General features: G+C 40.5%; 1 protein-coding gene across 2 annotated transcripts; it reads left to right on the top strand.

The window, feature by feature from the left end:
• Window positions 1-425: 425 nt before the first annotated feature.
• On the top strand, window positions 426-21,121 carry LBR (lamin B receptor). 2 transcript variants are annotated; one of them, XM_062490472.1, is made up of 14 exons: window positions 426-3,010; window positions 7,254-7,434; window positions 8,930-9,130; window positions 10,434-10,520; window positions 11,469-11,646; window positions 12,221-12,414; window positions 13,148-13,202; window positions 14,439-14,633; window positions 15,215-15,318; window positions 15,752-15,877; window positions 15,975-16,143; window positions 17,351-17,431; window positions 17,540-17,662; window positions 18,655-21,121. In XM_062490472.1, the coding sequence occupies exons 1-14, from the start codon at window positions 2,805-2,807 to the stop codon at window positions 18,813-18,815; spliced, it is 2,061 nt and encodes a 686-aa protein (XP_062346456.1). In that variant the 5' UTR covers window positions 426-2,804; the 3' UTR covers window positions 18,816-21,121. The 2 variants fall into 2 exon arrangements, with proteins under 2 accessions (XP_062346456.1, XP_062346455.1); XM_062490471.1 differs by lacking the exon at window positions 426-3,010 and having other exon boundaries at window positions 8,930-9,124.
• The last annotated feature ends 4,967 nt before the right edge of the window (window positions 21,122-26,088 follow it).

The raw sequence follows: 26,088 nt of genomic DNA, 5'->3' as shown, positions 1-26,088 counted from the left end.
GTCAGGAACACAGCTGCCAGCCAGGAATTTTCCTCCACTCTTGCAAAAAGTAGATATATTTTCACTGGACAGGCTGGGATGATCAGATTTGATACTAGAGAGAAGGAGAAAGAGAAATATATATCTGTATACACACAAATGTGCATATATGGCATATACACATAGAACATACACACACACACACACGAATATATATGAATACATGGGTTGTTTAACAGATTATAAACCCCACCACATTACTATGAGTCTTATGGGTGTTTTCTTCCACTGAAGCAAAGGCCTAATCAGGAGAGGAAACAGAAGATTATTACCCCACCCACCCCAGTAGCCTCTGCTAAAGCCATTTATCAGAATGTTTCTCAACCTTCTCATGTTGACAACTTTAGGTTTTTGCAACTTTTTAGGGGTTACGGGTTATTATGGTGGTGCTGGGGTGCTGGCCGTACAAGGGTATATTGAAGATCTCTTCCAACCTTGATTCTGGGATTCTCATAAAAATGAAAGCCTAGAGAATTATTTTCATAGTTTTACATTGTGGGATTGAGATGCTTTATTAGATCTTGGCAAATTTCAGACTTGCAGCAGATCATTTTGGTGATGGTGATGCTGACTGGATTTCACATTTACCCCGTTTTATAGTTGTCCCATAAATATTTCTGAAATAATCTCTCAAATGTATACCAATTATCACAGAATTGCAATAAACAGTTCTTAGTGGGCCAAGAGGTTTCTAGTCCAAGTTCAGTAAACAATCCCAAACTCAAACCCTTTCTCTGAAGGCAAGTTCATTCTCTAAATGAGACTTCAATGGAAACCCTTCATATTTAGGCATATTAATTGTAGGCTTCTGCTGCCAACAAAATGAAGCAGGCTCATTCCAAGCAATACCTGCTGTAATTTAGATTGAATTGCTGAAAAGTTTTTAACATTATAGCTGTAAACTTTGCAATAGCAAATAAAGCAGAAATCTTAGCTGGGACCGAAATATTCATTATCTGAAGCCAGAAATCAAGCTTCAGTTGCACTCTTTTATGTAGTAAATTGTCCCTCAGATAAAGCTGATTGCCTTAACACAGCTAAAAACCATATTTATTCTGACTGTATTTGTTAAAATCTGTGCTTACATGCGGCTCTGGTTTGACTGAGTAACTTTTAACCTCCTTTAGACATCTTTTACTGCATCATGTAGTGAAAAATACAATGAATGCTTTACAAACTAAACTGGACCTCTGTGGTACAAAAATAGGGGAGATACAAAATGCAATTTTAAAAAAATTGCTTGCAAAAATCAAAAATATCAAGGATAAGTAGAATGAATGGTAAAATATACATATATTTGCAATTCACCCAGGAAGTCCCATTTTCTGCAATCGCTCAGAGGAAAAAAGCTTGCCATACTCTTAATCCAAAAATTATAGCTAGAAACTTATGCCCCAATACAAACAAACAAACCACCAAACCAACAGCAGCAAAAAACCCAACCCCTCAAATGTAACAATTAAGTCTCAGACAGGTTAAGCTCATGACTACTATGGGGCCTGTTCATGTCAGTTCACTTTGGCTGTGATTTTTTGGTCTTTTTTAATTTTATTTTATGGTGATGTTGTAATTGTTTCAGGGTTCTTTTTTATCTGAGGTTTTTGCTGTGTCTGCATGGTACTGGCAGTTTTCTGTACGTGGTCTTTTCTTTAGATAACTTCCCTTCATTTAGGAAGCTTTATTAGGACAGAGCATCACTTGTTAGCCAAATTTAGAAAATTTGGGAGGTCCCTAAACACGTCTGTACTTCACTCCTACTTAAAGCACTTTTAAGATCCCAACACTGGAAACAACTTGTTTGAACACTAAACCTCAACGTTAAGGTCAATTTGTTAACTTTTTCACCACACGTTTTGTTTCTGCCGCTTCAAGTATTGCTTAGACTTCCTGATTTCAAAATCTGGCCAGGAACTCAAAATGGCCTTTCAGGAAAAGTCATCCCAAAAGCACAGGGGTAACCACGCCACACGCTGCCGTTTTTTAGTCCCTTTTTTATTTTCCTTTTTGGAGAGAGGGGATGTGGTTTCACTGCACTTCTGTTACCGTATTTTTACCACATTTTGGCTTTGTCGAGTGCCTGAGGTGCAGGGCTGGAGGGAGCACAGCCTGTTCTGGCAGTGTAGGAGCACTTGTCGTCTCACTGCTTCGAAAGCCGTCTCTGCTTTTTTTTTTTTTTTTCCTTTCCCGTTTTTATTTTTCTTTTGGAGACAGCCGGGTGTTTTCAGTGCATTTTCACCGCATTTTGAGCACATTTTGGCTTTGTTTAGCGCTGGAGGTAGCACAGCCTGTGGTTCGGTCCGTGTAGGCGCGCTCGCTGCCCCGCCACCTCCGCTTTTTCGCACCTTTTAATCTTTCTTTCCGAGCGAGTGGGGGATATTGTTTACTGCATTTTTACCGCACTTTGTCATTGTTGAGTGCTGGAGGCGCAGGGCTGGAAGAAACACGGGTTGTTCGGACAGCGTAGGACTACCCGTGGTCTCGCCGCCCGCGGCGCCGCGAGTGATCCGTAAACAAAACCCTCGGTTTTGTTTACACGGGCGGCGGGGCCTGGGTTGCGCGGGTGGTCTGAGCCTGCCCCCATCGCCACGACAGCGACCTTCCCGCCCCGCTCTCCCTTCATTCCCCTCCCCTCTCGCCATCACCCCACGGCCAGGGGCGGTGAGGGGGGGGGGCCGAGCTCGCCCCTTCCTCCCCTCACGGCGGGGCGGGGCCGGGCGCGCGCCTCGGGGCGGGGAGGGCGGGCCGCGCCACGGCCCGTGCAGCCAATGGCGCGCGGCCACCCCGCGATTCAAACGGCGCGTCCCGGCCAATGGGCGCGCTTGGCGGGCGGGCGAGGGGGCGGGGCCGTGCGCGCGGCCGTAACCGTCGCTCGGCGGGGCGGTTGTTCCCCTCAGCGGAGAGCGGCGCGCGCTCGGGCCCCGCTCCCGCCGCTCCGCGGAACCGCCTCCGGCCCGGCGCGGGCGGGCTCCAGGTAACGGGAATGGCGGCGCGCGCGCGGGCACGGATACTCCCACCTCCCACCCCCTCCCCTCCCCCCAGCTTTTCCTCGGCGGCTTTCCCGGCGGGAAGCGGTCCGGCCGATCGCCGCGGCCGCGCTCGGGCCTCGCCTCCGGTGGGCGGACCGTGCGGCGCGGGCCCCTCGCTCGGGGCCCCGGAGGTGGCGGGGCCGAGCGCCCCCGCTTTGTTCGGCTCCGCCGCGACGGGCTCCGAGCGGGAACAGGCCGCCGAGGGGCGGTGCGGCCCCTCCCTTCCCCCGCGGCGGAGGCCCCGCGCCAGGCCCCGGCCGCGGGCGGAGCCTGGCGCGGGGCTGGGCCTCCACCGGCACGTGGGGCCCTTCCTGTCAACACCGCCCCGCCGCTCTCGGGCCCTGCCTGGGGAGTGCAGGTTCCTGCCGCGTCCCCTCCGCTCACGGGGTTTCCGGTAGAAAGCCTCTTTGAAGGGAAGGTCCTCGATTCCCGGCCCGGGGGTTGATGGGTTGTTATTTTTGTCTCGAGGCTTATTTTGTTTTTAGTGGTGAAGTTAAGTTGGCTTGGACAGGGATAAGTGCCTCCACCGTTCTGAAGGTGAAGAACTAGAAATGTGGAGAGAGTAATGGTGTTGCTGAAAAGGTCCCGCACAGCTGTCGTTGGTGAATTCAGTAGTAACTTCCCGTGTATTGTTCGCCTTGGCTGTCAGCTGTCAGTTTATTTTCCTTCATTTTTTTCTTGCATTCAACTGGCTCTCTCCTCTAAAATCCAGAACGTTATCTAACAGTGGTGAGATATCAGAATTAGTAAATGGAATCACTGAGTGTGTGTGAGCTTTGCTCTTACAAGAGGGAAGACTTGTTTAGTGTTTATTTATTCTTAAAACTGTGTTTCCAGCTTCTGCTCGTGGGGTGTGATCTCCCTGTGGCTACAAGGTTACAGTCATCACTTTCTCCACACTGAAATATCTTCCCACATATCTAGGGAGAGAGTAATTAAGAAGACCAGAAATGCATGCATGGGGCAATATACTTCTCAGCCAAGTTTCTTTTTAATTATTTCATTCTTGTTTGAGTCAGCAGAAACTTTTATTCTTTATCAACTTCTAAGTTCCAGGGAGATATGCATTAATTGGCTTGGCTTGGTATAGGATACCAAGTCCTTTTGATCCTTTCTTTCTCTTAGACTCTAGATTCCAAAAGGAAAATAGTAATGGTTCAGAAAACACAAATTTCATCTCCTGTGTCAGTGACTAAACTTGCAGTCAGGTGTTTGTACAGTGCAGGGTTCATAGTATGAGAAAATTTTCTTTGGATTCCTGTTTTGAAGCCCTGGGAATTCAAAAGTTTGTGCAGCACTACTGGGAATATTAGCTTGATGCTAGCTGATACCCTGAAAATTATCAGGGTTGTGTAGAGCTTGAGAAAGCAGTAAATTAAAAATGTAATCTTTAAACCGATTTTTTTTTTTAAAGACTTCCCCTCTTTTCTCTTCTTGATGCCAGTAATTGTGTTTGTTATCTGAGCAGATGAAGGCCCTCTTTAAAAGGTGCAGCTTTTTGAAGTGGGATATAAGGAATGAGGATTGCAAACCTGCCTTACAGGGGGCAATTATTTTAGATAGGGTAAGAAGCTGCATTTATTTCTTTCAATGTTTAATGTTTGAGTTTATTCTTAAGCTGTAATATTTAAGGAAAATAATTGAAAAATACTTAAGTTTTCCTATTGATAAGATTGTTCATTACTTTTGAGTCAGAAGATATTTCCACTCGCTTATTTATTATTTTGGAGTCTTATGTTGGTGGTGTCTATCTCAGGCTGAATGATATGACCTTGATTTAGCTGCAGATATTTCAACCACATTTTTCAGTTTTTTTAAACTCACTTCAGCTCCCTTTGAGTACAAGGTTGGAGGAAGGAAAGTTCTTTCTGCCTTTTACAAGAATGAAATCATCAAGTTACATTTTCTTTGGGCTTTGTGTTTGCATCCAGCGTTGCTGGGTTTTGAAATCTGGCAGAGAATGTATTATCCCTATGAAATTGTATCTAAATTCTGAAGTGGTTGCTGTGAGTTGGAAAACCGGTGTACATGTCCTTAGTAACAACTTAATGAAAAAATGTTACCCTTTTTGAAAAGATTCTGTTTTTTACAACTTTGTCTGAGGATCTGCCAGTTTCATCCTGGTCAGGCTTCAGGTTTGCAGCTGGGGCTTGAGGTGCTGCAGGTCAGGAGCAGAAACAGTTGGCTGGGGTGTAGGAAGTGCAGCAAGCAGAGGGGAAATGGAGTCATGGATCAGGGTATGACATCTGGTGACAGCTCTTGAGAGCACTCCTGGGAGCTCTGGTGTTCAGACTATTTTTGGAAGAGCAGGAAGAAGCTGTGGCTGCAAGAGGCTGGGAAAGAGCAGTAGTAGACATAGATCTCCTAAAGAACTGCCTTTGGCGTGAGAAAACTGGGCGGGGGGGGAGGGTGGGGGGGTAGGGAATTGAGATGAGATTGAAGCAAAGGTGGCAAAGAGGAACCGGAACTGGTTTGGTGAACAAGGGCAGGAAAGGCATAAAATCCATAACGACTCTGGCAGGGGTGAGGAGAGAATGGAGAATTTGAAATGAAAATATGCAAGTCATAAGATACAGGGCTATGAATTTGGAGTGTTTAAGCTGATTGGGATAAATGAATGTTGGAGGAGTGGGAATTCAAGAAGAATAAGACACAAATTGGGACAAGAAACACTAGCTAGAAGGCAGAAGAGCCGGAATAGCACATGCCTAACAAGCACAGACTAGAACTCATAATTTTTCTGATTAGCTTGTGTCAGTGAAACCAAATTATAAAACCTTTTTTTCCCCCCTCTTAATATTATACAGCAAAGGAGGTGGCCAGATATTTCTGTTCTGAAGCAGTTTGGAGTACTAGTAATAAAATCCATATGAAGGAATTCTGCTGAGTTTTTTGTCTTTTTGACTTGGAGAGCTACACAGGTATAAAATTTAACAGCAGCAGCATCAGAAAATGACAGAATAAATGTTGATTGTAAAACCTCACTGAGCCCCATGCCCCAATATCTGAAGGTCTGTGATTGAATATTAACAGTATTTTTTTCCCCAAGAATCTTTTCACTGCAGGTTAGTTAATATGTAATTATTATCTAGTTAAAGACTTGTATTTACCTTAGTTTGTGTGGCCTCACTTGTTATAAAGTAAACAAGTTAAAGTGAAATGCTTTGACACTAAGGTTTTGTGCTTTGTGTGTTGCCCTGTCCCTGCCATCCCCTCTGAGCTCCAGTGTTGGTTGTGCACATGGTGCCAGTACAAATGTTAGTGTGTGTTTAACCCTAGACTTTTAAGGTAGTCTCACTTGATACATTGGAATTAAAAATATATTCTGCTTCGGCTCTCTGTTTTCAGAAGGCAGTGACATAACAGAAAGCACTTTACAAACAGTTCCACAGGACTTTATGCTTAAAAATAACTTTCTCTAAATTGTAGCTGTGGTTCTTCCCAGCACCTGGTGAGGTGAACAAAGGGTAGCAGTCACTTACACTGCATTTTGTTAATATCAGGTAAAAAACTGGTGATGCAGATGGGGATAGAATTTAATTTTTCAGATTGCTGTGTGATTCCTCTGATGCTGTGCTTTGTTTTCCCACGGACCACTGGAAAAGGCATTATGCCTTTGTGCTAAAGAAGTGGAAAAGGAAAATATTCAACCCAGACAGGAGCTTAAATCCTGAAGTTTCCCGACTTGTGAGTGTTTGGCATAATAAACTGAAGAAAGTGTGTAATGTGGCTGTAAGGGTTGAAGAGACTGAGGATGTTTAATGTTTAGAAATCATCACTTCTGTCATTTCTGTAGAATCAGAGGAAACGAGGGTTAGAGGACACTTCAGTACCATGTAATTTGCATTTCCCTCTAGATAAGATGAGCTTCATTATGTAATTTTGGTCAAAGATGTCCCTTGCCTGGTGGAGATCGTATATCATAGTTCAGTGCTAGTCTAATACATCTGAATATTTTTCCAGAACATGCAACTTCAACCTTCTTTCTCTCTGTTTTAAGACTATTTCTTCTGTCTACTGATGATTTGGAAAAGAGATCACTGCTATTTTCTTATCACACAGCTTTTTCCCTATTTAAATGGGGACTTGCTGTTAGTGTCCCCTTTTCAGTTACACGATACAGAGAGAGTAGGGGAAAATGAAGCCTAATATTGAGCAGTCATGTGGACTGACTGATTTATTTTCTAGGGATTCTCTTTGGAAAATGCCAAGCCGGAAGTTTGCTGATGGCGAGGTGGTGATGGGCCGTTGGCCAGGAAGTGTCCTGTACTATGAAGTACAAGTGACCAGTTATGATGATGTTGCTCATCTTTATACTGTCAAGTACAAAGATGGAACTGAACTTGCACTGAAAGAAAGTGATATAAGGGTGAGTAAGCATGTATTTAATTATCAGTACTTCTACTTATGACTGGGGGGTTATTTTGCAAGTTTTTGTTAACTTTGTCTTCAAGGAATTGGTGCTAATTAAGTTTCTTCCTATGTGGCATGTCAAGTAGAAGTTCAGAATGACCCCATCCTGAAAGTATCATGGTTGTTTTATTTATGTCAAAAAAATGTGTTTTTTGAGGAAAACCCAAGTCTGGTCCTTTGGGAACTCTGTAGCATGATTTCTCATGAAAGATTGGTTTGGGTGCTTTACAAAGGTAGCAGTCAGTGGGTTGATCTTAATTTTGTGGTTTTCCATCTCTAAGAAAATCAGGTAACAAATGGGAAGATGCAGTTAAATGTCACTGTATGTATAAACAGTGCATGCTTTTCAGGCACATACTTAAAACATTTGCAAATAGCTTTTGCTGGTTTAGGTCCTTAAAGGCTTCAATGAGCTATTTTGTTGTATTTTTGACAATTAAAAACCCTTGAGAAAGGTTCATACCATATGAGCACATTCCTTCCTCGTTGCATATCTTCATTATTTCATTTTTTGTTACTAAGACCTTTAAAACTTTATGGAAACTTCAGATGAGAATGAACAATGCAGGAGGAAAAAGCCCTATTTGAATGTTCACTGTAGTTAATTTCTGTGGCCTGTTCTGAAACCAGCATAGGTTCAAAGCTAGTTTGTGTGTCTTTATGTGGACTGTAGTGTCACTTCTTGTGACAGTGGCAGTGTCCATGCCCAGTAACTAGCCTTCTTTTTTGGGACCAAAACGTTTCTGCCTTGAGGTAGGCAACTGTTTTCACTGTTTCAAGACTTTCTGACTTGCTGCTTCTGCATGCAGGTCAGCAGGCTCAAGCTGGGAAAATGCTTTTCTTTGTCATGAAACATTTATGCATTATATAAGTTGCATTGTGGAAATTTTACATGGGGAAATCAGCTTTGTAGACTTCACAGAGAAATCAAACAGTGCTTTTGGCGTAAACTGTTTATGAAATTAGTTACCAGATATAATGAAATTATTAGGCTGACTTGGGGTTTATTAATGTTGGTTTGCTCTGTGTTGCCTCACACAGGTGGTGAACCTTGCTATGCCAAATGCATTAATAAAGCTGAGTAGTGGAAGTGAGAGCAGCCTCTGAGGGCTTAAGAGAGAGCTCTCAATTCCTTTCCCTATGCACAGGATTGAGAGGGTGGTGTGCTTAACAGCTTGGTGCTCACTTTGGTAGCTTACATCCATAGCCCCATTTCTGTAGCTTCAACAGGAATTGCCAGCAGCAGTTGGACTTGGAACAGGCTTGTTTGGGAATTGCCAGCAAAATGAGTATTCTGCAGTTGCTCTTTCTTAACAGCCTTTGTAGAGCATCAGTAGAGGAAATACAACTACAAAACTGTGTGCTAGCGTCCTCATCACAAAACCCCCCGTGTTTCTAAAATTGTGTTTTGAGATACACAAGATTCTGCTTTCTTTCCATCTTTGTTTTAGTCACAGTCATCATTCAAGCACAGGAAGAGCCAGTCTTCTTCAAGTTCTCCCTCCAGAAGAAGTAACACCAGATCCCGCTCTCGCTCTCGGTCTCCAGGTCGGCCAGCAAAGGGCAGGCGTCGTTCTGCTTCCCAAAGCAGGGAACACAAAGATGACAAAAAGAAAACCATTCAGGAGGCCAGCTTGGCTCTACCGGTATTAGTTTTGTTTGCTGGGTTTTTGTGTGTGGGTTTGCTGGATTTTTATTTTAAAGAAGCTTTTGCTATTTGTGAAAGATTGGTTTTATACAGACTGGGTTTGTCATTGTAAAAGCCAGCTGCAGTTTATGTTCCCTGGACAGCATAATTACCTGCAAAAGTGTATCTTTTTTTTCTTTAGAAATTGGATTTCTAGATTGCAGTGTTTGAAGAAATTCTTGAGAGGTGAACCAAGGTTACAAAGTTCCACTTGAATTTGGTAATACTGCAAACTTCTTGGTATCTAAACAAACACAATCTTTTTTTATATTTAGTATTGAAGTCATTGTTAGCCATGTGCTTCTGCTTGTGAAATGGGGCAAAGGGAAGTTAGGTTCCTTTTAGATGTTAATTGATATATAGCAGGTAGGTATTAGGATTTAAAATGAGTTCTGTTACCATATACAGTTTCTTACAATAGCAGTGGAAAATAGCCAGCATGGAATATTTAAACATGGCCTCACTGATGGATAATATTGCAAAATGGGTTTCATTATAAAAACTAACCTGTAGGGATTTCTAAGTCTACCAATATCTGATTTTTAGCTGAAATTTATTAGGTTTGTTCTTAGCATTTTTGTGAAGATTGACTTCTAAAAATAATTCTGGTGATCTTTAAGTGAAGAGGAGTAGAGGTGATGTTTCTCTGTGGAGAGACAAACAGCATTTCTTCTGCCTCTTGTGCCCTTGAGATGGCTTCTCACTTGTCTGAGACAGTCCCTTGAACTGAAAATACATTCTGCTGTTCTACTGAACAGGTTTTAGTTAGGTTTCAGCTAAACTAAACCAGATTAACATAAACCAGCTAGATAGGTTTAGTAAATTGCTGCTCCTGGGCACTTAGTTGTGGGGTTTGTTTTGCAGTGAGCTCCTTTGAGTTGTGTGATCCAGTGCCTGTGCATCACAAGCTGGTTTATAGTAGTTTTTTAGCCAGCAGCTACTGTTTGCTTTTTGTACTTTTAACCTTTTGGGATTAAAGGGATAAAAAAAATCTTGGGTGATTTTGTCCTGGCTTCTATCTGAGGAGTAGAATTGATCCATTGGCTCCTGTATGACTGGAAAGACTGGGTTCTCTTCAACAAAACTTTAGTTGAAATAAACATATGAGTCATGTCTTCCCAGAACTGCTTAAGATAGACTCATGAGAAGAATTTTTATGAGGGAATTTATGTCTTCAAAGGTATTTTATGGAAAACCAAACCTTCAGTTCTGCAGAACAGTGCCATATATAGGACACTGAAAGCTTAAATTATGTTTCTTCTTTTAAGCTGAAGCCGAGTGAGAATAACACCAAAAGGTACAATGGTGAACCTGAAAGTACAGAAAAAAATGACACATCCTGCATCATCTTGGAGGTAGGAACACAGAATTTGCTCTTAGCTTTTGGTTACATTTCTAGGTAGGCTCTCTCTGAAATTCCTAGAAAAAGAACAATATGATAATCAAGTGTTGCAGCAGACCTTTCGTTAGAGGTAGAAATGAGCCAAGACACAGACTCTCATTTAACAATGTGAAAAGGGTCCCAGTTTATTATTCTTCACAGCTTTACTATCCTGACTCTGCTACAGGAAGCTCCTACTGTAGGGTCCAACTGCAGCCTCTGACTGCTGGTTATTTCCTGCTGGACTGTGACTGCAAGTATTGGTTTGCAGACTCTGAATGCAGGTTTTACCGAACTCCATCAGGCCCAGACTGACCTCATAGGAGAGCTTTTACTACTGCAACTCTCTCCCTGGTTTCATTGTTCTTTGTGTCTCTCCGGATTGTTCCTTCTTCCTCAGGGCTCCTCTTCCTCCAAGATCCTCCTGGCCAGCCAACCCGCCCCTTTTATCACACTTGTCTTTATTAGTCACAGCTGTACCCCATTAAGGGCAAGGTTGGTCCTCTTCTTTGGCAATTAGTACAGTTGTGACTTTTCAGGGGTGAGGTCACCCTTAATCCTTTCTTCTACACTTATAACCAAGCAGAAATAGAAGGGAACATAAAACTTAGAGGTTAAGTAAGTTTCCTGCAGAGAAAGTGATTGTTTTTTCGTTAGTCCTGATTATTACCTAATGCCCAGGCATCTGGCAGAAGGGAAAGGGGTAGGATGGCAGTGTATGATCTGTATTGGAACTGCTGCTTTTCTGTAGTCGTGGCCTAATAGGTTACAGTGCCTGATTTCAGCAGTTTCTTTATATGAATGGATAATTGTGTATTGATGTTGTATAGTGAGTAATGTCCTCTGAAATATAAAATACTGGAGTAAAATAAAGTAAAATCACTAGAAAACCTTTTAGTAAGTTATTTTTATTCATTCACAGCAAAAGTTAAAACCGGACCTGGAAATCAAGCGTGTGCTTGAGCAGTACAGCTTGCGTTCAAGGAAAGATGACAAGAAAAAAGAAGAGATCTATTCAGAGAAAAAGACTTTTGTGGCTGTAAAACCAGTTGAGAAAGTACCAACAAAAACAAAGGAGCTAGAGTTTGGGGGAAGAATTGGTATGTGTGCAAATTGTCTTAATAGCTGAAAATTAGTACCATTTTGTGGGTGTTTACTTACTGACCATACTGTCATGTCAAGAACTGCTTTTTGGACCTTGGCTCCAGAATTCAGAGTAAAATGGTTGTGTTTCACTTGATTTGGTGGCAGTCAAAGAACCTTTTTTGCACTTGGTTCTTGTGTGAAATGTAGCCAAGATCTCGTGCCATCCCTTGCACAGTGAGATTTAAATATTTCTGGATTAAATTTAAGAATAACCAGCAAAGCTTTTACATTTTCAAGACTTGGCAGTTTGAATCTTGGCAGTAAAGTATTTTTTAGACAGTTTTTGGTTATTTTTGAAGGGATGCAATGAGTGTGATCCTGCAGTAGATGACCTTGCATGGGAGCAAGAGGAATGTCTCAGTGTCTTGCTGCATGGCTATGAGGCTGCTGCTGTCTTCTTCAGTAGAAGATAATGACAGCCTCTTCTTTGTTACTGAAGTTAATATTGAGGTTTTTTTCGTGGGGGGTTGAAACCTTTTTTTTATTTTCTGTGCTTACCTTCTAACATGCCATGATGTCTGTTTACAGGAACTTTCATGCTGATACTTTTCCTGCCTGCTACTGTACTGTACTTGCTGTTGATGTGCAAACAAGATGATCCAAGTCTACTGAACTTCCCTCCTCTGCCAGCACTTGAGAGTCTTTGGGAGTGGAGGGTGTTCGGTATCTTTCTTCTGTGGTTTTTCATTCAAGCTGTGTTTTACTTGCTACCAATTGGAAAGGTAGGCTGTTGGAAGCAACTGGGTCTTTTTGGGCAGCTGAACTGTGTGTTAGGCTGGAAGGTGGGGTATGTTCTAAATGCAGTGGGTTTGAAAGCAATTTAATGAGTTTTTCATAATGAACTGGAATAAAGCTGCTGCAGATTTCTTAAGGCTTAAAAACAGCACAGCTGGTAAAGAATTTTTGCATTTCAGAGCCTTTCTTTAGAGAAGGCAGAAGGCATTTTGTAGGCATTCAGATCGAAGTGTGGATCAACTTTGCTTGATAGAATTCTAGTAGCTTTTAAATTCACAAACTATTTCGATACTTGGTTTCTTATGGATATCCAGCATTTTGGAATGTAGTCTTCATTTACAGGAAGCTATAAACCATTCTAGCCATATGCATATCAGGCAAAGGCTCTCCTTCCCAGCTGTGACTTGAGGGTTACTGGAAGTTTCTCAAAGGATACTCTGCAGTAGATTAATCATGTTTTACAGCTGTACATGTCCACAGTGATTGGAGCAGTTCTGCTTCCTTAAAGCTCGTTAGGAAGTTTATATTTAAAAACATTTTTATTTGAAACTGTTAATATTTTTCATTTGCTATCCAGAACAATGCATGAACTTCAGGTTTGAGTGTGTCCAGCTGGTTGCTTTCACTGAATGTCTTTCTGACAGAGTTGAGCTTGGTTTTCTTCCCTTGAAGGGCCCACAGAAAATATTTTGTTGAACATTAATATTTTATTCTTCTTAGGTTGTAGAAGGCCTGCCCCTTTCCAATGGAAGGAAACTAGAGTACCGGATAAACGGTAAGCATGTTGCAGTTGGTTATTTTAAAACTGATTCCATTGTGTGATTTGCAGTGCTCAGCATCATAAAATACAAATGTTGAAAGGTACAGTTTGACCAGAGAGCATATCTGTTGTAAATCTTGGATAAAACAGGATGAGCCTTTTCTTGGAAAAAGGTGGTAAGTAATCATCAGGAAATAAGTGTTCCAAGAGCAAGACATTACAATGTACAGGGATGGTAATGGAATCCAAATACTACATTAAAAAGCTGAATTTTGTCATAGTCTGGCAAGATTCACCATTTAAAAGTTGGAATAGGGCTGTAAGTATTAGAAACAAAGGGAATTACCTCCTGCAAAAGTGAGTCTCTATTGGGGCTGTCTCATACCTGTCTTGGTTTTGGACTTTTGTCATGCCATAGTGCTGCAATTCTTTCTGCATACTGACAAAAGGAGGAAATAAGCTACATGATTTGGATTATTAAAAAAAACAAACAACAACAACAAAAGAAAAAAAAAACCCAAAACATTGTCTTGGTGCTTCAAAGGCAAATTTTGAAAGCAAATTTAAAAGCCTTTTTGAGGAAAGGTAAGGACAGGAGGTGCTGGGCACAAAGTGGAGTACAGAAGGTTCCATCTGAACTAGAGCAGATGAACTCTGGAGGTTCCTTCTAACCTCAACCCCTATGACCCTATGAAGGGATCCATAGGAAGTCCTTAGCTGAGAGCAGCAGAGAACTGCCTGCTCCTATTTGGACATCAATCCATTCTGCATAATTTTATACTCTCAAAGTATGCAAAACTTTGTGTGTTCAAATTTTGACTTGGTAAGTCGTTTTAATGCTTCAATTACAGCTGTCTGTACCAAGGTACATATGAAGAAAATTCAAAGATGAGAATATGGCAGTCTCAGCTGTCCCACAGATAAGATTTTGTGACCTGCTCTCAGTAGTGTCAGTGTCCATTTTTCCACTAAAATCTGAAATTGGATCCTTAAGGCATAAGAAATGGAGAAGTATTCGTAATGTTCCTGCCTCTTGTCCTCTTGATGAGCACAGTTTCAGGGCTTTGAGTCTCTTAGTTTATATTGCTGTGCCCCAGAAGTTTGAGCCATAGGATGTCCAAGATATTATTGGAATATGGACAAATATTGGAAGAAGTAAAAGTACAAGAAGGTTGGATTAGGTAGGTCCTACTAGAATGATAATTTTTTTTTTTAATTTGGACTAATATGTCTGTCTTCTACATCCTCTAGGGTTTTATGCTTTTATTTTGACTGCTGCAGCTATTGGAGTTTTATTATACTTTCAGTTTGAGCTTCATTATTTGTACGATCACTTCATGCAGTTTGCAGTGTCAGCTGCAGCTTTTTCTTTGGCATTGAGCATTTATCTGTACGTTCGATCGCTGAAAGCACCTGAGGAAGAACTAGCACCAGGTGGAAATTCTGGTGAGTTAGAACATTCTGGATAATTTCTTTTAAATTGTTAGTTTCATTTTTACAAATTAAAGGCTAGATTTAGGCTGGTTATTATAAGACTGCGTCTTTTACTTTGCTCTCTGGAGTGCTTTCCCCCCCCCTCCCCCCCCCCCCCCGATATCGTGAAGTATTTTCCTTCTTGTCTACCTTTTTTGATGGATGGGTAATTGTCACAGCTAAAGGGAATTGTTTTTCCCAGACAAAAGCAGTTAAGTAGGAGAAAATGTAAAATTAATTAATGCTGTATGATCATGTTCGTAGACACAGTGATGTGAGATTCAAGATAAGGCTGAAAATAAAGAAGGAACAAGTGTCAGGGAGAACTTCTAAAGTGGTTAGTCCTCCTAATAAATAAAATAGTAGGGCATCTTAAAATACAAACTATGTATATTATGTGTTTTGTGCATACTGTTCAATTTTTTTTTTTTTTGCCAGTCTGAGGGCTTTTAATGAGAGAACATTAGTGGAAAATGGGATTTTATTTATGGGGAGGAGTGTAGTGGCAGATAAAAGGAAGAGTATTGCTAACAGAGGTTGTGTCTTACCTGCAGGATACTTTATTTATGATTTTTTTACTGGACATGAATTAAACCCTCGTATTGGCAGTTTTGACCTTAAATACTTCTGTGAGTTGCGTCCAGGATTAATTGGCTGGGTGAGTCAGTAATCTGAGTTATTGTATTTGCTTAAATATTACACAAGGGATTTTTAAATACTACAGAGGGATTTTTACACACACATACACACACATATAATTGATATTAAGGAGATCTATGTATTTGTAAATACTACATTATATACTTAAAAATGACTACTGAGAAACAGTTTGTCATTGCTTGTCTTTTAATGACAAATTTTGTTCTAGCTTCTCTGTTTTGTGGCAAATGAAAACCCTTTTTAAAGTATTCATGTGTTGAGGTTATACAGTTTCAGAAATGTGGTTAGTTACAAACTGACTTGTGAAATAGTTTGGTTTTTTAAACTAAAACATTGGTTAAAAATACCTGTGTTAAAATGTTGCGTAGTATAATAGAAGAGATCACTTTCTTTTGCAAGTAAATTCTAAAATAAAAATTTTTCTAACTTAGGTTGTTATAAACTTGGCAATGCTCTTGGCTGAGATGAAGATCCACAATCTCAGTGTGCCATCCCTGTCCATGGTTCTTGTGAACAGCTTCCAGTTTCTCTATGTGGTGGATGCTCTTTGGAATGAGGTAAATGCCAATCCTCTTCAACTGTTTCTATTCCTAATTACAATGTTAAGAGAAGGAGGCATTGGAGATGCTAAAATTCCTTCCTCCTTATTTCTAGGAAGCTGTTTTGACTACAATGGACATTACCCATGATGGGTTTGGATTCATGCTGGCATTTGGAGATTTGGTGTGGGTTCCCTTTGTCTACAGCCTGCAGGCCTTCTACTTAGTGGGTCATCCCACCACAATTACTTGGCCTGTTGCTGCTGCAATTACTGTCCTGAACTGTAAGTTACAGTAAATGTTTTTCTTGCTGTTGGTTACAACATAGTTCTGATTTTGTTTCCTCAAGATGGGAGGTGAAGCTTTTGCTCAGATGCAGCAGTGATTGTCTGGCTACTGTGCAGTGCAAAGAATATAATAAATCCTCATTTTAACAAATGAAGGATAGGTGAGACTTTGAACACCTAATTGTTCTGTTGAGAAGCAGCAGTAGGTGGGTACAGTCTGGAGCTGAAGAAATCTCTTAACATATTTTGAATTTAATAGATGCCTTTTTAAGTCAATCTGAGTGACTGATAAAAAAAAAGTCAGTACCTTGTTGGCTACACTCTGCTGAACCCAGGGAAAAAGTAACTATTTGCATCTCCTTCCCTGATGACCATAGTTACAAACACATGTCAGTAGAAAACATCTGTTTTCATCAAAGCTAAGTGCTTTGAGAAAAGATCTCACATCTTTAGACAGCCTTAAAATTGCACCAATAGAGCCTTGCAGTCCCTGTTATCTGAATAGGAAACCCAGAAAAACCCACTCGTATTTTGTAGACATGACAAAGAATTGGAAATAACGAGAGGACATCCAATTTAATAGGTGCAATACTGAAAAACAAAATAATTTTTTTCATCTTCATCTAGCATTTTTTCTTGGGTTTCTATTTATTTTTTAATAATATTTATTCAAAGTATGTTGTGATCATATTTTTTCAATGCAGCTTTGGAAAAAGTAAGTTTAAGCTGCTGCGCAAAAATTATGGGGGGGTATTAATTTCAAATCCAGATACTTCATTGCTTTGTTCTTTATTCACATGGTCTTGTAAGAATGGGTGGTCAGTTTATGGAATAGGTGCTGTAACAAAGTGCTAGGCTGCTAAATAGAGCTGTAATCATACAAAGTGCAGTACGTCACCTTATGTGAATTTCAAACTCAGTGCTACATTAAAAAACCTCAGATACAGATGTAAGAGTAGACGTGAACATAAATGTTCTTCAGAATCTCTTCACAATTAGTCAGTAAAGAGAAGGAGCACATGTAATTCAGGTTTGCATTGGAATTTCTGTCTTGTTAGAGCTCTGAGAACTAGAAAATATCAGTTGATTCTCTGGGGGTAAGACTTTGATGGATAAGTGTGGCAAAGGGCATGCGAGTGCTTTTGCTGAAGCTGAGAAAACTGGAAAATACTGAAAATGCAAAATCCATCATGTTTATTTTCAGGTATTGGGTATTACATATTCCGTAGTGCAAACTCTCAGAAAAACAATTTCCGTCGGAATCCGGCAGATCCCAAGTTGGCCAGTGAGTACATTTTTTTTATTCCATTGGCTGTGATTTTATTCAATGGCTCTTTGTAGTATTCAAATACTTATTTCAATCACTGGATTGACCACAATACTCTGTTTGCAGATCTGAAATTTATACCCACTGCAACTGGAAAAGGGCTTCTGGTCACGGGCTGGTGGGGTTTTGTTCGTCACCCTAATTACCTCGGTGACATCATAATGGCTCTGGCATGGTCCCTACCCTGTGGTAAGTTTCAGAGACTAAAGTGGATTTTAGCAAAAATGCTTTTATGTTTTGCATCTGACTGGGTTTGAAAGCCAAGTAATTATTTGAGACAGTAAACTCTGTTGAGCAGCAGATTTCTGTGTCCCAAGTCTAATGCAACACATTTTCTCTTCCATTTTACCCTTTCTAACTTGCTGCAGATTTGACACATGCTTAAGTTTTTACTCATCTTTCTGACACTTTATCATTCAATAACCGTGGGGCTTTCTTTGCTAATTAGCTGTTCTTGAAATTTTTTAGGCTAGTGAGTGTGTTTTCAGCTGAAGTTCCCCACGTGGGAATTTGCTTGGAGAGAAGGGTTACCAAATACAGGGATGACTTGAAGTGAAATACATTTTGAAGAAAGGTCATGAAACACAGTGAAATTATCTTGCAAAACATTTGTTAATAATACACAGTGTTCCTCGTACTGGGGACCCCAGAGCTGGACAGAACACTCAGGTGGGGTCTCAGGAGAGCAGAGTAGTGGGTTAGAATCAGAACCTGCTGCCAATGCTCCTCCTGATGCACCCCAGAATACAGTTGGCTTTTTGGGCTGCAGCCTCACATTTCTGGATCATTTCCAGTTCTTTTCATCCACAAGTCTTGTGCTCTAAGCAAAGCTGGACTCAGGTCTGCAGCCAAAGTAAATAAAACCTGGTGTGGGGCAGTTCAGTGGTGCAGAGATTGACCGGAAATCTGGTTTTGATAACTGAAGAACTTTAAATATATGCCAGCTTTGCATGCATTGAGAGTGAAATTGGTAGACTTTGTGACTCTAAATTTTAAAAATTATTTTCTGTGGGTTTGTGGGTCTTTTTCTGTCTCCATGTGAACATGTCTCACAATTTTTGCACTGTCCTGTTGCATATTTGATGCATCAGCCTTGAACAAGTGTGTGTCCCCAGCTTTGAGCATGTCAATAGCTATTATCTCTGGATTTTTGTCCTGTATTTAACTTTCTCCCTTTGCAGGTTTTAATCACATTTTACCCTATTTCTACGTGATCTATTTCATCTGCTTGCTTGTTCACCGAGAGGCTCGTGATGAACACCACTGTAAGCAAAAGTATGGCTTGGCCTGGGAGAGGTATTGCCAGCGCGTCCCGTACCGCATATTCCCTTACATCTACTAGAGCACTCCTGGGGTTGATGGGCAAATTATTGCTACACTTAGTTTCCCTGCAGAGAAGAAGATACCTCTTACCTTTGCACTTGGTCATTTGTTATTTAGGCTTTTAAAGAAAACAGAACAAACAAAACCCGATCAAACGCTGGAGTGCATCAAAGGTGTTACTTAAAAGTAAACTTCAAGATGTGAGTTATGTGAACTGACTGTCTGTGACTTCAATTTTTAAAGAATTGTGAATTTTCATAACTCTTTGAGCCCTAATTTTTCAAGCTAAATTTTATCTAGAATTCTGAGTTTACATTTTTTTATTGCATTTAATTAAGCACTGTGATGTAAAGTATATTATTTTCTTAATACAATAAATGCTGAAATTCCATCCAGTTAATTTTTTGGTGTTACTTGTACCATCTAACTTCAGATGTCCAATTTAGTTGCCTGAATTGGAGGAGCAGCAGGGTCTTTTTGGTCAGTGGAGCTGGAAGGAGAGGATTTGATCCACGTGAGGGGCCTGCAAGCTCCAGGGCCAGACCTGGCACAGCTCAGCTGGATGGTTGTTCCCCTCCTGGCTTTTCATTGAATGGCATTTTTTGGTCAGAGAGGCTCAGCTGGCCCCTCCTGCCCTGCACCTGCAGGAGGACAAAGAGATGAAATTGGGAGAAGGGGCACAGCTGTTTCCTTCTCCCACCCCACATTGTTGAGGCAGTTCCAGCACAGCCCAGGGCATCTCTGAGCTGCTGCCTGGCAGCAGCCCTGGCTCTAGGGATGGAAGCCACACTGGTGGCTCACACTCCTGGAGGGAGATGAAGCACTTCAAACAACTGCTGTGGCTGTGGAAGGGAATTGTTTACCCTCAGCTTGCCTCTGTCATTGAACACGGGGTAAAAAGTGTGCAGTGTCTGCCTGTGAGGCACAAAAGGAGAAAATGACCACAGTTGGCTTCTTCTGATCTTTGTAAATTAAGTCTTAATGTACCATAGTGTTTACCAAGTGTGTATAATAAAGCCTCCACATTTTTGCTGTACAGTGTTTGGGTTTGAAAAACGCAACAGCTTTTTTTTTAGAAACAGGAGAAATCAGTTACTAAACCAATTTCCAGTAATTTTTAAAAAGTTAATTGAATAAAGATTTTTGTAAATTAATGTAGTTAATTCATTAAACAATTGAAGTATTCATTTAAATATTTGTATTGACAGATATGCTATGAAAATATAGGAAATGCTCCTCAATCCAAAGTTGTTTTTTTGGTTTCTTTTTGTTTTTAATTTGGCATTGCTACCTCATATGTAGGTGTTGCCTTTTGTACTGTTGCAGATAGAGAAATAGCTATTTTTTTGCTATTGCTATTTAAAACAACATTTTTTTACATGAGCCTGTGGTTAAACTCAACCACTTTCTAATATATTTTTGTATATATTTGACTTTTAACTAATGTCTGTGTTCTGGTCACTAGCTGTGTTCTTCGTCTAACTGGCTGTAAATGAGATGCCCTTGTGGTATTTACTTCATAAGTAGAATAATTTTACTGAAATACTCTTGCTTAATTAATTAGCTTTTATTCTGGTGTCACAAGTAAGAGCCTTTCACACACTTTGTACATGAGGTTTATAGCACAAGTTGCCCTGAAAAGCTTATTAGAATATTAAATATAGTGCAGATACTTCTGCACTTGCTTGCAGGAGTGTTCCTAATAAATTGGAATGTTATTTATCAATTTTTTCAGTTATTTTAAAATGCTGATGTAATTGAAATCTAGCATGTGATTTTTTTAAAATAAAATAACCTATTTTGTACACGGGCATTTTTTAAAGATAATTGTACAATTGAAGTGTATATAATGTGGCTTGATTGTTGGTGTTGTAAGGAAATTGTTTTAAGACAAGTACTTTGATTGCTGGCAGAAAATAGCAGTGCCTCTAACAAGACTCGAGAGAATTCACTCCTGTGAAGCAGCAGATTAAACTGGGATATTGCTGTTTTCAATCCTTGTTATGTGAATTTCTGGGAAATGGAGAAATCATTAAATGGCCCTGGTGTGCAGCTGGTGTTTTAAAGTCTGCTGAAGGAAAGGGCACTTTAATTCCTCAGCCTGTAAAGCAGGAGCTGCTCCTGCTGCTCTTCCCAGTTTTATCTGTTGCCACCCGAGATTGTTCAAATGTCATTCAGAGCCCTTGTCTTTCAGAATCTGATCCTGACCAATGACAACTTCAGTTCATTTACATTCTGAATTTTATGCGAATTTGATTTTGAAGTTAACTGTTTTTAATACAAAGCAAACCCATGAGCTAAAATAAAGGTTTTGTTTAAGACTGAGTAGTGCATTTTTTTTTTTCTAAATCATGGGGGTGCCTGATAAAAATTGCACTGATTTTCCTTATTTAGTACAGGTGAGAGTTTGAAGTTCCTGTTGTACCTGTGTTTGTGGGCTGAGTGTTACGGGCTCACGTGTGGTGCTTCTCTCAGTCTGCCTGGGTGTTTTTTCTTCTTCCCTTCTGCTACTCCAAAAAAAACCCCTTAATTTCAGCTGTAAAAGTAGAATTGACACTCACTTTGTCTATAGGACACTTTATTTTCCCCCATAGCTCCTATTAGAAGTCAAAACCAAATCCAATTAGATTGTATCCTCAGGTTATCCAAAGTGTTACTGCACAGGAAATAAATGCGAGTTTGACCTATGAGACTGTAGTGGAAATATGATACAGAAACAGGAATTGTAGTTTTGCTTACAGAAGGATATTTACCCACAGGTAATAAATATGTTTGTTTAAATTATGTTTACCAGAGCTGATGAAAACCTTAGCAGAAGCACAGTTCTTCCCTCTTGGGGAGTGGAAGCTGTTTGGGGGAGGGGGTGGAAGACCTTTCCTCGTGTGTGGATGGAGAACATATTGCACTGTCTGTACAGATCTGTTTGCTGCTGGGGAAGTTCCCTTCAATTCGAAGGAAATACCTTGATAGAGCTTTTACCCTTTTAATACTTAAAAAAAAGAAATCTTAACCAATGAACATTTTAACAAGTATTTTTCAAACATCTTCTCTACTTTTGTATACATGTGTCAGCAATAACAGTGTTACCACATGTGACAGTTTGTCTCCCAGCGTGAGAGTGGGGAAACCTTTTGAAGGGAAAACTGGAAGTTGGACAACCTGAACTGGTGCTCTTTTTTTGGTTGGTTGGTTCTTTTTTTGGTGAGAGAGAGTGTGTGTGTGTGTGTGTGTGTGTGTGTGTGTGTGTGTGTGTGTGTGTGTGCGGCGCATTCCCATCATGTCAACATCCCATCCATCTTCCTCCTCTGAACACGGTTCGGTGCTGCAGCCAAATGTTCCCAGTAATTTTCCTTCCGTACCTCGAGGCAGTTTTTTCCCCTGCCCTCTGAGTAGTGATAGGGAATGCCAGGGCCAGGGATTACAGCAAAACCGTTTCCTGTCTGGCCAAGTGCTGCATCTCAAACTGCAGACGCTGGGTGGAGCAGGTTATTTACTTGTTGCTGCACAGAGCCGTGAGCTCTGTGTTCCCAAGGAACAGGACCCGCCTTGCTGGGGGAAGAACACATTTTTCCACGGCAGCCATCGGTTTCCCTGCCCTCTGCATAAAGAATTGGAAGAGGGCAGCAGTTCCCTGTGTCCTTGTGCTCTTCAGTTCCCTCGTGACCCTTGGCTGAAGAAGGGAAAGATGCTCGTGCATAAATTGGAGACAGCGCCCTCCTGAGGGACCTGTGAAATGAAAATGGAAGTGATTTGGACTGTGCACACCACTCAAGCTTTTCTGCACTTACTCTTAAGGCTCCCAGGAGCTTCTGTGCTTCTTATGCTGCCTTTATTCCCTTTTGGAGCTGGGTGTCATTAGGCTTAGTCAGCCTGACTTAGGCCTTTCTTGCTTCTGTGTTTCAAACTGCAGAAACTTTAATATTAATGAACTGGCCAGACAGAGGATCCACCTAAAGCTTAAAATTAAATGAAGTGAATTCCTGTGCAAAGAGTTGTAATAAGTGGTAGATCCTGAGGGATAGAAGCAGAAATTAATGTCCAGAGGAAGGTAAAAATGTTGAACTCAAAGCCACGTTCAAATCCAAACCATTTGCTTTTGGTAACGCAGCTCCAAAAAACCCCCTCCTCTTGTAACTATTAATGGAAATCCTTTCTACTGGCAAAGCAGATGATGCTCATGCAAAGCTGCTCAAATGATGATGTAAAAAAACCAAAGCAGAACCATTTAATGCACTTTTCTATGTGTAATTTTATAATTTTGTCAGGACTAAAAGCTAACTGATCCTGCAGACAAAAGGTGAACACTGGAATCATACAGCAATTTCTGCATATATTTATATCTGCCTATCACAGCCTGCAGGGAATGGAACCTTGCCAGGCTGAGAATTCTCAATTCCCACCAAAATAAACCTTTGAGAAGTTTCCTGTGAGGAGCTGAGAGCTCATGGAAGTGCACAGTACAAAATTAAAGGCTTGTTAGCCACCACTTGTGGAAGTCCATGGTACAAATTTAGGGGCTCCTTAGCAACACCTCGTGGGTCTCAATAGTGGGCTGGCTGCTGGAGTTGAATGACTACACAGTAAAGAACATGAATTCCTGACCCATGGCCTGGTGGTTTTGCTCAGCTGGTGAGAATTCATAACAAAAAAAATCACAGCCCGACTGACTGGTTGTGACACATCCCCCTCCCCTCACCCCCTTCCTAAATTAAACTAAAACAAAATGAAACCAAAATACTGTTGTACAGTTCCCACAGGATATTCCTGAAATTTTCAAGGATTCTGTGGTGGGTTTGCTTGTTTTAATTTAAGTTTGGTAAAAAACTTTAATGTCTCCTAAGCTTTGGACAAAATGTCGGTCTTACACTTCTGAACCTCAGGTAAAAACATTGTTATAATGAGGTAACATTGTTATAATCACATAAAACCATTGTTATAAAGGTATGTTCCCACACTGACCTAAAGAAATAGAGATATTTTTCTTAAACATCAACACAAAAATTATAGGTTTTATTTTTATTTTAATAGCAAACCCACACATTTCCAATCTCACTCCTTATCTCCCTGCTTAGCCTTGTGCTCAGTTTGTTTGGTGAAGTTGGTATTTTACAGAGCCCGGGAAAACAAAAATTGCTCAACATCCTCTTAATTTTTGTCAGCAATCCAAGGTGTAGTTTACTGCAAACCTCATTAACTTTGGAAGAAAGGGCCTGGTTATATCATTTGAGCCACATTAGCTGTACCTAATGAAGCCCTACACGTTTTGGCTGCACGTTTGTTCTTCTCCAATTGATATTTCATGGTCCAGACAATTTACAGCAATTTTTGCCTATAATGAGCCATTATCTGAGCTGTAAAAATCTGCTAACCAAGCATCCTCTCTGAAATGGTCAACTGTAATGCAGAGTTCTCATTTATCTACATGGCTCCTACAGCTTATATATGTGTGAAGTATATATTCTGTTGCATTGTTAGTATTTTTGATAATATATCTGTATTCAGACATGTAATTAGAGAAAAAAAAAAGTAATACATGTACCTGGTGTTGATTTATGCCATTAAAAAAAAGGAACCAGATGAAACAAAAATAAGTATTTCCTCATGACATTATGAATACTCATTAATATTGAAATGATAATTATGCTATAGATAACATGAGTTACTGAATTACAGCAGTGTGGAATTTTCTATACTGTGTTTAAGACTGCATCAGGTCTCTCTATGATACATTTCTATTTTGAGAAACTACAGAATATTCAGTGAAGGACTGATTCATAAGCTCCTCCATGAATATACTTGCCTGAAATTTCTTCCACCAAATTACTCGTGTGTTGTGCCTGTGTGTGCTATTATAGAAATACACAATTTTCACAGCTTCTTCTAAGTGAAATAAGTGAGAAAATAAGAAAACACCATTTAAAAAAAGTCCCACCAACAAAACCAGCTTCTAAGTAGTAAGAGATTAAAATAGCATCAGGCAGAAAACCTGTGAAATAGATGCTGAAATCTTATATCTGCCTGGTTCTCCCAGCCTGCCTCTTCTCATAAAGGTTTTTGTGCTTCACACCTGATTAATGTACTTGGCTTATTCTCAGCTGCTGTGCCAGGGAGTGTCCTGCAGCCTTCCTCCTGCATCAGGGAAGTATCAGCACAGGTCAGGAATGTGATTTATGGTCATGAAAAATGAATTTAATTTGATGTCTCTTCAGTCTGACAGGATACATGTTCGTCACTGGATTTGGATAACTGTAGTAGTTACAGACCTCATCATGCTGGGACAATTCACATTAATAGCAAAATCAAAGTCTACAAGATTTTGTAATCCAAAATAATAAAAGGATGACCAAAATATTCATATTTTACAGAAAATTGACATAAGGATGAGAACAATTGTTGTCAGTAGCTGGATGAGGAAGAGGCATTGTACATATAGACACCTACATTCAAATATCTTTTCTGTGGAAAAAGAGCAGCAACAGTTCCTCCTGAAAGATTTTTAATTCCTAAACAGAACTATTAGGTGTGCATGGAATTTAAGAAATTAAATTAAGCTGGAATTGTCCAGGAAAAGCCAACAGCAAATTCATTCCTGACTAAGATAAAATTCAGAGTCCACCATAAGGAAAAATTGAGAATGCATTCTGAGAATACTCTTATCCCAAACGAGCAGATTAGCTACAGGAGAATGAATTTTTGTTGCTGCTTTGAAAGAGGCAGCATCAAGAAAGGACGCTGGCAACTGAAGTAAGAATGAAGATCTTACCCATGCTGGCCAGAAGAAGTGAATTTGAACTTCCTGAGAAGAGATCCTAAACCAATTTGCCTTGGCTGAGGACACCCCCAGGGGATCTCACTGTGGTCAGCTCAGAAATGTCTCTTTCCATCTTCAGGAAGTTTCTGAGCAATGTGGCTGGAGATGAACCTTAGCACAGCTAATGGATAATTGCCCCAATTTTAAACTGCCCAAAGAGAACTCAAGAAGTTAAAGGACCTCCCTGAGCATCCCAAAACCCCCCTGTGTGGTCATTTAACTGCACTTCTAAAACTACACTTCTGGGCTTCTTTCCAGGAGTTCTATGATACTTTAAATCACAAAAGGGAGTGGTTTAACACCGAGGACAAGCCAGCATCCTGACAGGACCAAAGCACTGGGTAAAACTAGTTCTGACTCCTGTGAATTCAGGTTTCGCTTGTTAGAGCTCAGTGGGAGCACACTGCAAATTAACAAATAAGTGGAATTTCAAATGGCTTCTTTCCAGTTTCCACCTGCAGCCACACTCCACTAAAAAAAA

Source organism: Cinclus cinclus, chromosome 3 (assembly GCF_963662255.1).
Source record: "Cinclus cinclus chromosome 3, bCinCin1.1, whole genome shotgun sequence".
NCBI classification, from domain to species: Eukaryota; Metazoa; Chordata; class Aves; order Passeriformes; family Cinclidae; genus Cinclus; species Cinclus cinclus.
Note: the sequence above shows the minus strand (reverse complement) of the source record. Positions and strands in the feature narration are given on the sequence as shown.

Bases quoted from the DNA above. Each gene is read 5' to 3' on its own strand.
- LBR (XM_062490472.1), top strand. From the start codon at position 2,805: ATGGCGCGCGGCCACCCCGCGATTCAAACGGCGCGTCCCGGCCAATGG. The intron at 9,131-10,433 runs GTTTTGTTTGCT...TCTTCTTTTAAG, and splicing joins GCTTGGCTCTACCGGTATTA to CTGAAGCCGAGTGAGAATAA. The intron at 12,415-13,147 runs GTAGGCTGTTGG...TATTCTTCTTAG, and splicing joins ACTTGCTACCAATTGGAAAG to GTTGTAGAAGGCCTGCCCCT.